Source organism: Rhineura floridana, chromosome 20, assembly GCF_030035675.1.
Source record: "Rhineura floridana isolate rRhiFlo1 chromosome 20, rRhiFlo1.hap2, whole genome shotgun sequence".
Lineage (NCBI taxonomy): Eukaryota > Metazoa > Chordata > Lepidosauria > Squamata > Rhineuridae > Rhineura > Rhineura floridana.
The window spans coordinates 4,014,407-4,029,418 of record NC_084499.1 but is presented as its reverse complement, the minus strand read 5'-3'; the positions used below and the strand labels follow the sequence as shown (position 1 = coordinate 4,029,418).

Below are 15,012 nucleotides of genomic sequence, written 5' to 3'. Positions count from 1 at the left end.
CCCATATTTTTGGTGGCGGTTATCTTCCTCCAGGTAACCCATTAAGGCAGAGAAGAATCTGTTTTACTGGAGCAAAATTCTCTTTTTAAGGTTGCACTTGCTTTGCCTTCAGTGGTTACCTGGTTACATGATTCCCTTGCAAGATGGGCCAGGTGGTCTCTGCGTGGTTAGTGTAATGGCCTTGCAGCTGGTCAATCTCTTGTCCCCTTCCCCTCAAACTTCTTGAAGAGATTCTTACCCATTGGTTGCTGTGTTGTAGAAAGCATGATCTTTAAGGAGATGTTTCTATGTCTCTCCCCCACCAGACACAGACAAAATGTTTTGTTATATACATAAAAATATCCTGGTTAACCCCTGAAGAATGGAAATGGCCCAGCACTTTCCCCCAAGTGAATTAAAAGATGCTGGTGAAAATTGTGAGTGGGGTGTGGGAGAAACAAAACTCTTTAACAGCAACTAAAAACATTCCAAACATTCATTGTGCTTGTAAACCACTCAGCAGCTAATCCTGTTTATGACTTTGCAGCTTTTATTGGGAGCAGCGCAGATTAACTGTGTTGCAGTCCTGTTAATGAGGGTAATGCAAAAACAATGCAAATATCTGCTGCAAAGTTCACAGGGGTTTGGACGGTAACTGTGTGGCGCTTTGCAGTTCTCTTCTGGCAGAGATAGAGCTAAAAGCTGCAACTGAAGACAGCTTTGGATTCTCTTTGAGGTTTATGTTGTTCTTTATGTTAACCCCTTCCCTGTTTATAGGTTTGGTAGATCTGTGATACTTAAACTGCAGGCTGGATCTCTGAATGGAAAAGAGAATTTCCCTTTTCCAGACCCCAACAGACAAAATGATAAAGCCAGCTTCTGTGTCTGTGTACATGTAGATTTGGATCCTCTAACACCAATAGAGGATGCTACCTGCTGGGAGGAAGGGCGGGATATAAATCAAAATAATAAATAAATAATTTCAAGAGAGTGTCAGAAAATCAGATTCTTTGAATATCTGGTGTTCTAGCAAGCCACATTCATACTGTCAATGAATTAGAGCATTTAGACTTTTAAGTTGCTTTTGTTATGGCCCCAGATCCCTCATGAGATAACTCCACAGTTTAAACTCCAGGACCAAACTCCAAGAAGAAGCCATTGGCTACAGAGGAAGGCACCAGCCCTTCAACTGGCTACTCCTAGCCCAGACTATAATGATCTGCCAGTTGCTTCAGAGCACTGCTGAGACAATGTACATGCTATGCCTCAGCTGCAGGATCACTAATAGTGACTCTGAAATGCGCACCGTGGTCCCTCTCCAAGGTGCTGATCCTGCCTTGCCTTGCTTTGCTCTCCTGTTTGCATGGAATCCTGGAGCTCCTTCCCCTTCCCCTTTACTTCAGCAATCTCCTGTCCACAATGGTGAACATCTCCATGGATCAGGACAGGTTTTGTCCAGATGTTGTTGGAATGCCAAAACTTTCTATCAGCGCAGCTTGACCTCTACCAAAAGCTGCTCAATTTTTGCTTTGAAGGGTGGAAGCTGCTTTCTACTGAGTTAGTCCAGATAGTCCAGTACAAGGTACAAATACAAGCTTTGCAAGGTTCAGGTAGGGAGGTTTATTCCAGAGAGGCATTTAATTGGAAAAGCTTGGGATTGAACCTGGTGCATGCAAAGCAGGTGTTCTCACTGGGCCATGACCCTCTCCATATGGACATATGAACCTGCCTTACACTGGATCGTACTGTTGATCCGTTGAGCCTCATACTCTTTGCTCCAGTCATGTGGAACCTCTTGGACCCTCCAAATGTTGTCAGATGTCCAACTTGCATCAGTCCTGCTAGCGTGGCCCGAGGGATGATGGTAGCTGTAGTCCTGCAAGAGCTGGTGGGCCGCAGGTTCTCCACTCCTGGCTTACTGTAGCTAGCAGCAACTCTCTTGAAATCTCTGGGAAGAAAAGGTCTTTTCCAAAACCCATTTTAACTGGAGATTTAACTGGGATCTTGTGCATGTAAAGTGTTCACTCTGATGTTTGGCCCTTCCCCTCATTGTCATGTGAGACCCACACAGCAGCAATCACATATATTACCTGTAAACATAAGAAGCGCTGTGCCGAGTCAGACCAAAGGCCTGTCTGGTCCAGCATCCATTTCTCATAGTGGCCAAGTGGATGCCTCTGGGAAGTCCCCAAGCAGGACATGAAGGCGGGAACAACCTCTTGTATGCTGCCTCTGGATCTGAAGGTTCCATCTGGCCGTGGTGACTACATGATAGACTGGATGATATAACCAATTATAAACTTGTCCTCCAGTGAAATTGTCTAATCGTCTTTTAAAGCCATCTCAGCTTTAAGATGTTATGACTTTGAAAGGGAAGCCAATTCTTGTTTCAGAGAATTTCTCTGCGCTAAAAGTGTTGGGGATTGTCCAAATTGACCAGATTTCCCCCTTTAAAATGTATTGAGTTGCCATGGTCTAAAGCATGTTTAATTATTGCAAAAAGTAGGGTTTTGCAAAAACAAGAGTATAAACATCAGCAGAGATATCTATTGCTGTCTAGCCAAATCATGGCCGCATCTGAATTTGTAGTCCTGTCTGAGATACTAGCCAATTGCCAAGTGTGCAGGGCATCTTGGCTTCTGGTATTTTAATGGCAATATCTGTTCATTATTACCTGTCCCCCTTCCCCCACTGCAAATTGGAAGGAGACAATTGGGGTGAGAACCATAAAGAATTTAGCACCACTCCCAAAGAGGATTCTGCTTCCCAAAGTCTTCTCCGAGTACCACAGTGCTGTTGAACATTGGAAATCTCTCTCTCTGCCGGTTTTATTTTTGTTTCCACTCCAAAAGTCTTTAGGAAGAAGGCAAAGCACTATACTTTGTATCGTCTGTCCCTAAATGTGTTACATTTTTTAAAAAAAAAAAATTAATAAGATCCCAGATATACTGCAGCCATTGGAAAAATTGCCTCCTTTTACATATATACTACTATTTCAAAAATTGGGTTAATTAATTAAAATACTGTTCTGGATTCTTGGGAGAAGAAAATATAATTGTGTGTGTTGAAACCAAAATAAATTCTGGGAGCCTTATTAAGTCCCCCTGTCATGCTGCAAGCCTTCTGTGTACTTGTGACAGAAACCCCTTGGTCAAATGCTGTCTGTCTCTCTTCTTTTTTTTTTATATTCCCCCTTTCCCAGTAGACAATGTTCCGATGAAAGACCCTCCGGACTTACTCGACAGGCAGAAATGCCTCGATGCTTTGGCGTCTCTGCGGCACGCCAAATGGTTCCAGGTTGGGCTTTTCGTTCTTACCTTACTGTAGCCTTACAAAGTTGTCGTGTTTTGTTCTGCCTTTTTTAAACAAAATTTGAGACATGTCAGAAACACCTCCTCAGTTTTTATTTTCTTTCCTTAGTATTTTCAGTACCTCTGTCTACTCAACAAGTAAGATATTACACATTTATGAGCACTGGCTTCTCCAATGTTGACTGATGATCTAATGTGGTTGCAAAGCGACATTTTTTGTGCTGCCTTCTGTAAAAATGAACAATTCTCTCCTTATCCCTTGTTTTGGGGATAACTTATTATTTTTGTTTTTCATGCATGTTCTTTTTTTTAATGCTAATATAGTAATCCTTAAAAAGAGGATGTTTCGTATATCTCTGTACATCTTGTAAAATAAACTTGGGGACCTTTTTTTAAAAAAAATGTGTACATTGGGCATTTTTCAAGTGGATTGGAACAGCTCTGTTTGTTTTAGGCCAGGGCAAATGGACTAAAGTCCTGTGTAATTGTGCTGCGTATTCTGCGAGATTTGTGCAACAGAGTCCCCACATGGGCACCACTGAAAGGATGGGTAAGTACCGGAATGGAGCTAAGCCCCACCAGTTGGGAAAGGATGTGGAATCTCCTGGTGGGGGAAGGACAGAGGAAAACATTGCACAGAAATATTGGCTTCACCACTTGGGGGTTGCTTGCAAGCCCACTGTTTCCTTAATTCCAAAGAGTCTCAAGGAAATAATTTCTCCTCTTCAGATGCCTAATTAGGAGCATACATGCCAGAAAAAACCACCCCTCAACTGGGCCACTTCCCTTGGTAAACAGACCCATAGTAGTTTGCACAGTTTGAAGTGGATCTTTTCATACCCTTGTGGGAAGTGGATTAAATTACCTTTGCCCTGACCGCAGTCCATTTGGGGATTTCTCCTATATATAAATCCCATCAAATTGGATAGAAACGGAAGTAGCTCCCATTTATATCAGCAGGACTTGGACATGATCAGGAATGAGAAACCTGTGGCTCTCCAGATATTGCTAGACTGTAACTCCTATCATTCTGACCATTAGCAATCTGAGGACTGATGGGAGTTGGAGGGCCTCAGATTCCCTATCCTTGCTGTGGGTGGTGCTCCCTCTCACCTGTCCACTCATAATTCATGCAGATAAATGCAGTAGCCGTTGCAGATGTCAGGATCCACTGGGGCGTGTGTGTTAGCACAAGCGCCAGATGCATGTTTATATGTGTGGTTCAGTCCAGAGCTTGGAAAAGTTACTTTTTTGAATTTCAACTCCCATCAGCCTATTCCAGTGGCCATGCTGGCTGGGGCTGATGGGAGTTGTAGTTCAAAAAAGTAACTTTTCCAAGCTCTGGCTTCAGTCAGGCAGTGGATACAACTCCATCCTGAAGTCCACAAAGATTCAGCCCAGTTGGATTCTTTTCCAGTTGACTGTTGCACAGTACACCCCCATTTCCTGGGATGGAAGCATTGCAAAACATACCCACCCCAGTTCACAGTCCCCATCCCTTGCGGCAGAGGAGAAGTAAGAAACCCAGCGCTGAAGTGTCAAACAAGCACTGCTTTTTCTTGACTGATGGAAGACCCGTACTGATGGTGGTCCAAATGTCTTCTAGCCGCTGGAGCTGATATGTGAGAAAGCGATCGGCACATGCAATAGACCATTGGGCGCTGGTGAAGCTCTGCGGCGAGTGATGGAGTGTTTAGCATCGGGGATCCTGTTCCCTGGTAAGGGCTGCCATAGCCACTCCCTGGAGGTTGTCTGGGCTGGCATGCTGCTGTTCAGTGTGGCCATTTCCCATTCGTGTACTAGACTCATTTCTAGTCCTGTGAGCTTTTTAAGTAGTACTTTATTCACAGGTCTTCCCTAAGCAGGTGAATCAGTGGAGCACCATTTTAATGCCTTCAGAAGGAACAAATACGCCCTTTTGAAAATCTCTTAATAACAGGCAGTGGTAGATCTGCAACGTTTATAGCATTTTAGTCTTCTGTTTTGAAACAGGTAGTGTCTGAACACAGTTGGATCCTTTGGCGTACAGTATGATGGGTTTTTAAACGTCTTGGTTTGTTTGGGCATTACCTGTTCCCTGGGGAGAGATGAGGAGTGGGCTTTAGGCTTCCTTCTTCCTCCATTGAGAGGAGTGGGCTAGAGGAGAGCAAGATGCTGCTTTATATCTGGTCAGACTCTGTCTCTCTGGCCAAATAATGTCCCTTCTGACCGGCAGCTACTCTTCAGGGTCGTGGGCTGAGAGGAGCCTTTCCTATCACCTGATACCTGGTTTTTTTACCTGGAGGTGCTGGGGATTGAATCTGGGCTCTTCCACATGCAAAGCTGGTGCTCTTATCACTGACGTACGGTCCTTCCCCTCACTCAAAGGCTGCTCCCAATCTCTCAGTGGGGGACAATATCCTTGGGTGAGGGCTTTAGTGTACATATTTATATGCCTTCCATTCATCCTTTCAGTTTTGAGCCCCTCTTTCTGCCACAATGAACAGTCAAGAGAGCTCACACCCTCTAAAGCTCTTGCGGCCATTTAAAACATTCTAATGGTCAAATCATACAAAACACAACTTCACTGTAAAAAACTGCCTAACTAATAAGGCAGCAGCAAAGCATCAGCATTAAAAGCTTGGCAGAAAGAAAGTCCTAGAAGTCTAGAGAATTTGGACCCTTGTGATCTCCGTTGGCAGAAATGCCCCACCCGCTACCCAAATGTCTTCAGGCGGCCAGTATTTAGTATGCTGAAACTACGTGGTTCCTTGAATAATCTTATCCTCGCAGCAATTCAGAAAAGAAGGGAGGCAAGGGTTTAAGACCGATGAGGCACCTGTGGCCCTTGAGGTGTTGCTGGAGTACACCTCCTGTCGTACCTGACAGTTGTCCATGCCGGTGGGGCTGATAGGAGTGGGACTCCCCGCAATATCTGGAAGGCACTTGGTTTAAAAGCCTTGGTGTTGATCTGAGTTATCCTGCCTTCTTGCTCCGCAGGTGGGCCTGGGGTACATGATCCCTGTGAACGGGAGCCGACGGATGCCTTGTCCAATCTGACTGTTCAACAAAGAGAAGCCATTACCCACAGTGCCCAGGTAACGCCCATAGTGCCCAGGTAACGTATGCAAAGCTGCCTGGGTAGAGGAGCATTTTGGGGCCTCTTTTGCCCTTCTCCAGTAGCCACAAGGGGTTGGCCCTTTGTTTCTTAAGGATCAAAAATAAAACAAGTATGTCTCGACCAGTGATCTGTGTATTAAAAAAAAAGTCAAGGTAGCCTGTGAATATAACATCGGCTACGGAAAATGCCTGTTTCATGCATATTGTTCGTGTTACTACATCCTAATTGATTAACATATTTACATGTATCTAGTTTGCCAATGAGTATATGGAGGTGTATCTATTGGCTATTGTGGCTATGATATTTATTTTATACAGATTTAAGTTGTGTATACTTTGTGTGGAATATTTGTATTGTATTCACAGGCTACTTTGCTTCTTAAGGGCGCCATGCTAGTCCAGAAACCAAGCCCCATGTTGCACTGGGCTGCATGTTGGGTGTTCCAGAAATTAGCTTTTTTCTCCCGTTTCTGTGGGAGGGGAGGCAACTGGGGATGGGTGCACCATCATAAACCGCTTCTCCTTCCAGGTTTGGATGCCCTCCAGGGGAGTTGCTGAGGGAGGACTTATGGGCCCTGAATCTTTTTCTAAGTGCCCTGAGTGGGTAATAAATTTTGGGGAAACTGAATTGGGATGGTGGTGATCTGGGTTACTGGGTAGATTATTAATTTTGGGGAGAGATGACTGTATCTAGAGATGATTTTGAGGTAATTTATTTATTTATTTTATTTATTAAATTTATATACCGCCCGACTAGCAATAGCTCTCTGGGCGGTGAACATAAAACAGGTAATTGTGAGAATGCAGGTAATTGAAGGTGAATTGATCTGGTGCGCAAACTGTTAGGAAATTGATTGGATTAATTACAGCAGAGCTGATCTTGGGGTGGTGCACAATTTGATTGAAGGTGGGATAATTTGGGTGTGAAATTAATGGGCTTACCCTCTGCAACATTTTAATTCTAAACTTGCACCTATATCTATAATGTAGCATTTGCAAATTAATGCCAATAGGCCCCAAATCTTTTAAGTATTAGCATCGACCCTGCTGTCCCCCATCTCTTGCCCATCCCAAAATAATTCCCATCTTCTTCTTCTTCTTTGTTATTGTTGTTGTTAATAATAATATTAACATGAATATTAATATTAACTCGGGCTTCTTACCCACCCTTCACCATAAGGTTCCAGGGTGGATGACAGCAAATAAAAAATGATATTAAAAACACTGTAAAACAAATTACAGTCACAAGGATAGGGTGGATCATAAAAATAAAATAAGTATCCCAGCTGTCATGAAACATGGTTCCTGGCCCCTGTTTCCTGGATGGTGTGGGTCAGCCTGTGGGACAGAATGGAATCTGGTATGCGTAAGAGCCAGTGGTGGAGCGGGGGCCTTGAGAATAACCTTTCCCTTTTTTTCCTTTCCTGCAGCACGCATTGAGACTGTCTGCTTTTGGCCAGATATATAAGGTGCTGGAAATGGATCCTCTCCCTTCCAATAAGTCGTTCCAGAAATATTCCTGGTTGGGGACCGACAAAGAAGGTAGCTGATGCAGGACAAAGGAAATTGGAGTGAGAATGTCCATGCCAATGAGGCCTGCTGTCCTCTAGAATGTGGCTGAGTACCTAGTTTTGCTGCCTTTGTTCAGCAATGTGGGAAGCAAAAGAGTAGCCCTCTGGTGTCCCCAAAGACGTTCAGAAGCATTTGTGTCTTTAACGTTTGGTAACAGCGTAAAATGCAGGGCTGTGGAGTTGGTACGCCAAACCTTCGACTCCAACTCCGACTCCTCTATTTTTCTACTGTCCGACTCCGACTCCACCCAAAATTGCTTCCAACTCCGCAGCCCTGGAAAGGGCTATGTCTTTTTAAATTGGAAGCTCTCATAGGAGCATTTTTATCGCTGCCTGAATATGCGCTGATCTTGGCATCACAGCATTTGTCTTCATCTGGGTCCTGTGTCATACACTGACACACAGAATGTTTTCCATCTTGAGTTATGGTGAAATGCTCAACTACAGCTGACTTCATGGGAAGCTTCTTTGACATTGTGAATTTATATTTTAAAAAATTTGTCAATCAAAATTTATTTTGAAGTCGGAGTTGGTACATTTCTACCGACTCCGACTCCACCCAAAATTGCTTCTGACTCCACGACTCCACAGCCCTGGTAAAATGTACCTGTCTTTCACCCAGAGAACTTGTATTACGAGGCAGCTAACAAGTATAAATAATTAGCAGCTTTGTATCCAGTGTTGCTCAGGAATTCTAAGAAACCAAAAAATCAGTGCAGTTTTGAAAGGTTCAGTCCGCCATCTTGGTTCAAAATGGCATCCAGTTGTAGCCAAACACAAATGAAAACGTGCTTCTTGATCTCAGGAACAGGTTTTGGAGACCAAGTAATGTCACAGCTCCATTCTAGTCTGTGTTTTCCTCCAAAGGGATTGCCCATCACCCTTCTGAGAGCCAATGTGATGCAGTGGCCAGGATACTGGACATAGATTGGGACACATGGAGTTAAATCCCCTCCACTTCAGACAGCCACAAAACTTGCTAATCGGCTTTCGACCAGCCACTAGCTTCTGGCATAATCTACTTCACAGGGTTGTTGTGAGGATAAAAGTGTGTGGGAGAAGAACCATGTATGTCACCCTCAGGTTTTGGAGGATGAATGCCTAACTTTCTGTACAAATGATACTGTGTAATTCACATTGACTGCCTTGAAAGTGGGATGTAGCAAGATAATAGCAAGTATTGCAAGAAATTGTGTGTTTTCCACACCCTGATGCTCAGTCTGGTTTTTTTGAGGTGCTCGGGCTTTCTCTCTTAATACTTCCTAATTGTGCAACTCAGAATTCAAACTCCCTGCAAAATGCAGACTTTTTAAGCATTGCTTCCCATTTTCATTGTGGAAGTAACAGGTGATGTTCAGGTGGTTTTCCCTGCAACCATGTGCACCGGTCCTCCAATTCTTTAATTGAAGCTAATTGATAACTGCAGTGGCAGTAACGGCAACAGCCCCAGCCATGCTGCAGTGGCCGTATAGGAGATGAAGGAGGGGGTAGCCTGTTGTGCTGTGGCGACCATATGCCCTTCCCCTCTTCCTGGGGCAGCTCAATTCAGCCACCCCATATCAACTGCTGCACGAGGGACTTCCCAGCAATTAAGCTATCACCTCTTTTGGTACCCGGCACTGTCAAAAACATATAATGGCTTCTTGGGACTTCAGTAATGGCAGAGACGGCCCCAGCCATTTATTTTTGAAGTGAGAACATTGATCCTGTGGCACTCTCTATTACGGGGGAGTTTATTGCTATTAAGGCAAATGATGGATGTTGATAGATAGCCCCATTCTTCTCCGTTCCCTCCCTTTCCAAGCGCCTGATGGATGCTGAAGCTGGGATGCTTATGGCAGAGTTGTTAGCCTGCAGCATCCTGAATGTGGCTTATCGGTACCTTCGGTGCAGTGAGGGATGGAGGGAGCAAGGCTCTCTATGTCCAGGTAACTTTTGGCTGTGAAAATCCTGCAGTTGTATCAACACAGGGTAAACCTCATACTAGGGAAAATGAGCATTGTCTGTCTCGTCGTCCCGTCCCCCCCCCCCCGTTTGTGCTGTTGTGGTTTGTGGGTCTTGTATGACATTGAACTTTGTCAGCTCCTCCTTGACTGCGACTGACCTTTGGCAAGTCTTGTGCATGGAAACTGCAAAGAGAGGATGGGATTCTGCAGTTTCAGCATCCTGCATTGTATATTTCTCATCAAGCATAGAGGTGGCCTCTAAGGACTCTTCCAACGCAATGATTCTTCCAGTTGTTTTTCATCTTGTAAATAATTTAACACCTGCTTTTTCCTTTCGGGGGGAGGAGGTGAGCCAAACCCTCCTAGCTTCAAAATGAAACAAAACCCACCAAATAATGCACAGTATCAGAATGATAATATGCAACAAAGCCAAGCAACATATTAAAGTACGGTACAAGTCAAAACCAAATTCATATCAAGGTTGTTCCAATAATATAATAAATCTGTTTAAATTCACAAGAATTCCACTGATCGTAAGATTCATATCAATTATTATTTATTATTTATAGAATTTATTAGTTGCCCATCTGGCTGGCTGTCCAGCCACTCTGGGTGACGTACAACATAGGCATATAATACCTAGACATTGAAAATCTAAAAACAATGAACATAAAATCTAGCCCACCCCAAAAGCCTGCCTGAAGAGCCAGGTCTTTAAGGCCCGGCGGAAACTCATCATAGAATTAATAATACCAGTCCCATAAACATATTTTTAACAGTTACAAAACAACTTAAATGTGTTTAGCCTAGCTCTCCCCATCCCAAGGCCGAGAGTTATGTAACAAACACCTAAGCTGTAATCCAGTAAAACTAGTAAATGACGGTTAAAATATGCCAGATAGGAAGTTTTGTCCTGGGATGTACCCGCAACAGCACCAACATCCTGTCCGAGTGGCATCTCTGGGCTTGGCTTGCCAGTTTTCCTCCAGGAGAGTAATTGCTTTATTGAATTAAGCACTAACTTTCTTCTGGAGTTCCTTGTCATGGAATGGTTTTTATGTGCTTAGCTGGGAGAAAAGCAGTTCCTGTTTAAAATGAGGTACCGACTTCTCTGGCGGAAAATAGGCAGTGGAGCCCTTAAGTTCATGTTGTTGTTATGTAATGTAATATATAAATAAGTAATTAACAGTGTTTAAATCAGAGGTTCTTAATCTATGGTCCATGGATGGGTTTCAGGGGGTTCGTGAACTGGGTACAACCCCCCCCCACGATTTCCAGTGCAATAAAATCAATTGTATGGCTTGTTTGTTTATGGGGGTCCATTGCTGTCATCAGATCCTCAAAGGGGCCTGTGGCCCCAAAAGGTTTAAGAACCACTGGTTTAAATGCCCACTTTGGTCTGTCCCCAGAGCCCATATAAGGAGGGTTTCTTGTTTTTATAGGTGCAGGCTCCTCTGCTCTGAAGAGGCCTTTTGAAGATGGGTTGGGGGATGAAAAAGACCCCAACAAGAAGATGAAGCGTAACTTGAGGAAAAGTAAGTTGTCTTTCAATCCCCAAGGAGGAGCCCTTGTCAAAGAGCTGCATTGGGGGGGGGTCAGATTCAAAAGGCTGTGAGGCATTCTGGGGACTGTGCAAAGGCAGGGACTCAAAAAGTGCTCTTTGAGGGAGGGAGGGAGGGAGGGAGGGAGGTTGTGTGTGTTGTTCCTTCCACAGTACTGCACTTAGGATTGGGGGGAGGAACGTTTGACCCTCCAGATTGTGCCTGACCACTGGCCGTGCTGGCTGAGGCTGATGGGAGTTGGAGCCCAACGGCATCCGGAGAGCCGCAGATGTTCCCCAGCGCTGACATAGAGCTCCGAGCTGAGACAGGTTGAAAAACGAGTTTCCACTTCCTGTGTAGCAAATCTGAAAAACGGTTGGTGTTTGGGAAGCTGCAGTTTTTTTAGCTGCTGCTAGGCCTGTACAGTTGTAGCAAGTGATGTCTTCATTTTTTTGGATGATTGTGGACTGTAGTGAGCATAAAAAGAGCCCTCTGGATGAGTCTGAAAGGTCATCTTGCCCGACGTCCTCCTTTCCCCAATAGCCAATCAGATGTTGCCAGGAAACTCAGAAGTAGGGCAGGAAGGCAGCTGCCCTTCGATGTCCCCAGCAAGGTAGCATTTTGTGGCACGCTCCCTCTGAACACAGGAAGCGCCATTTAGCCATCTTGACCAGCGTATTTTATTTAATTTTTTTTAATGTGTTACGCTGCCTTGTGTATTGCGTTTAGAGGAAGGATTTTGGAAACAAACAATCAAGGGCCATTGACAATTCTCTTCTCCACAAATTTGTCTAATCCCCTTAAGATTAATATATGCGTGTTCTTTTTATATTTCATAGTTGCAGTTGCGTGAACTGTCCAGATAACTTTTTGTTAAAGGGCGGTATAGAAATGTTGTAAATAACTTAATAAATATTTCACTTCGTGGCCACCACCACAACCTGTGGCAATGAGTCTGATAAGTTCATTATACGTTTTGAGTTAAGAAGGGCTTCCTTTTGTCTGTTCTGAATCTACAGTCCATCGGTTTCATTAAGTGACTGAGTTCTTTGTTGCGAGAGAGAGAGAGAGAGAAACATCCATGATCTTGGAGTATCTTTTGGGCTGGAGGTGGTCGGGCTTCTAACTAGTAGAACTCTGAAGCACACCAACCAGAGCCAGGTGTGAAATAGTGGCTGTATGCTGAGAATAAAGAACATGTTGCTCCTGAGCACATGTCCAGTGCAGGAATTTGTGACCAGTACCAGAACCAAAAGCTTACAAGTTCTTTCACACATAAGCTCACTCCTGGTTTCCCGGGCCAAGTGTTCTTTTTCAGCAGTCTAGCTTTGTGTGTTGCTGTTGTTGATGGGAAGCCTTTTAGTTGTTGCTCTTGTTAAGACAAGTGGGAATCAGGGATCCTTGCTGGTGTACAGAGATCTACCAGGAGATCCCTATCTGCCATCTGTTCAGCCCTGTTTAAGAAATACTAATTTCTTACTTAACTTCCTATAACCTTCCAGGGAAAACTGGGCATTGTCTGCATTTGGAATATGTGTACGGTTCTGGTCGCCTCATCTCAAAAAGGGTATTGTAGAGCTGGAAAAGATTCTGAAAGGGGCAACCAGAATGATCAAGGGGGTGGAGCGACTCCCCTAGGAGGAAAGGTTGCAGCATTTGGGGCTTTTTAGTTTATAAAAAAAGGCGAGTAAGAAGTGACATGATAGAAGTGTGTAACATTATGCACGGCATGGAAAAAGTGGATAGAGTAATGTTTTTCTCCTCCTCTCATCACACTAGAACTCCTGGACATCCAATGAAGCTGAATGTTGGAAGATTCAGGACAGACAAAAGGAAGTACTTCTTTACTCAGCGCATAGTTAAACTATGGAATTTGCTCCCACAAGATGCAGTAATGGCCACCAGCTTGGATGGCTTTAAAAGAAGATTAGACAAATTCATGGAGGACAGGGCTATCAATGGCTACTAGCCATGATGGCTGTGCTGTCTCCACAATTAGAGATAGTATGCTTCAGAATACCAGTTGCTGGAAATTGCAGGAGGGGAGAGTGCTGTTGTGGTCATGTCCTGCTTGCGGGCTTCCCGTTGGGGCATCTGGTTGACCATTGTGAGAACAGGATGTGGGACTAGATGGGCCATTGCCTTGATCCAGCAGGCTCTTCTCATGCCAGAAACAATTGGCCAGTTGCCAAGAAGCTGCCGCAGCTGTGCTTGGCAACTGGATGCACCCTGGCATGCCCTGCCCATGCAATGCTGTGTCATCATGGTCAGGCTGTCACTCAAGGGGGAGGTGGCCTGGCCCTTCTGTTCAGCCCACTGACAGTAGAGCACAGTGTGGGCGGGGATTGACAAAATAGGCAGAGCTGTATCCAGTATTGGCTGGGGTCCCCTTAAAAACCACCTCCTTTGGACAGGGGAGGGGCAGCTAGGTCAGGGTTGCCAACTTCCCCCCCCCACACACACACACAAACACTTTCCAGTGTTGTTAACAGCAGACTGACACAGCAGCAATCTTAACACGAGAATCTCTTCCCACTGCTGACCTTAATCTTGGGAACGCATCGCTTGCTGAGTGTCAAGTGACCTGAAAGACAAAGGAACAAGGCCCGGGGGGAAGTTAGCACCCTGAGGCTAGGTTAGCATTGCGCTGTGGGGAATGTCTGTTGTGGGCATTTGCGGGTAGTTCCCTAACTATGTAGTTCAGTAATTTTGTCCCTGGGGACAAAGCAGCTCCTCTAAGTTGGCTTTGTTGTCACATTTCAGCAGCGCAGTTAGGAAATGAAATGGTCTTGTGTAATGCCTCAAACAGTGGCAAGCCAGGCTGCACTTGGGGGTCCCACCTCCTGCTGAGTGGGGACCTTTGGGGATTTCTGCCCCCAAAGTCCAGCCTGGTTGTTACTTACGCCCAACCCGTCTTGCTTCCAATAACCGCTTTTTCTACTGCAATCGTCCCCAACCTGGCGCCTTCCAGATGGTATTGGACCACAACTCCCATCAGTTCCAGCCAGCTGGCCAGTGGTTAAGGATGATGGTCCACAACATCTGTAGGACACTAAGTTGGGGAAGGCTGTTCTGCTGAGTGTTTGTGGAAATCTAATGGTTGGCACCACTTGTGGTGGAAGGGTCTTTGGCAATGTTTTTTATTTTTTTAGCAGCCGTTGAATTAGCCTCATTCTTGACTTGTCTTGCTCTTGCATCCCCCGATTGATCCTCTCTTGTTTCTTTAGCCAGTTGTTTTGCATTGCCATTCCCTTCTCTCCCTTTGTGGCCATCACGCCCTCCTTCCTGTTGACACTTTGACGGTGGGTAGGAGCCTACTGTCACCTTGCTTGTGTCACCTTGTAAAGTGGTACTGCACAAACAAAGAGCAAATGGATGGTGTTCCTGTTTTTGCTTCATGCAGTAGGCCCTGAAACACACAGGGAGAGTTTAGAACGGTCAGTTATTTCTACTGTTTTGCTGTATGCTTTAGCGGCCGACAGTAATGTGGGTTTTCAGCAAAATTTAGAATAGGAGAACTTTCTGCTGCCTTAAGTTGAGTAAGATCTGATTTCGCATGTTTGAC

General features: G+C 44.8%; 1 protein-coding gene across 7 annotated transcripts in view; it reads left to right on the top strand.

Moving 5' to 3' along the window:
- STRBP (spermatid perinuclear RNA binding protein) overlaps positions 1-15,012 on the top strand; it is a 105,487-nt gene that overhangs the window by 72,219 nt on the left and 18,256 nt on the right. For 5 of the 7 annotated variants that reach the window (XM_061604549.1, XM_061604548.1, XM_061604547.1 and 2 more), the window contains exons 6-11: positions 3,182-3,276; positions 3,745-3,840; positions 4,897-5,008; positions 6,270-6,367; positions 7,820-7,931; positions 11,349-11,441. In XM_061604549.1, the coding sequence (XP_061460533.1) occupies positions 3,182-3,276; positions 3,745-3,840; positions 4,897-5,008; positions 6,270-6,367; positions 7,820-7,931; positions 11,349-11,441 (606 nt within the window). The remainder of the gene's footprint in view (positions 1-3,181; positions 3,277-3,744; positions 3,841-4,896; positions 5,009-6,269; positions 6,368-7,819; positions 7,932-11,348; positions 11,442-15,012) is intronic. The other 2 variants (XM_061604550.1, XM_061604552.1) reach the window with 1 other exon arrangement.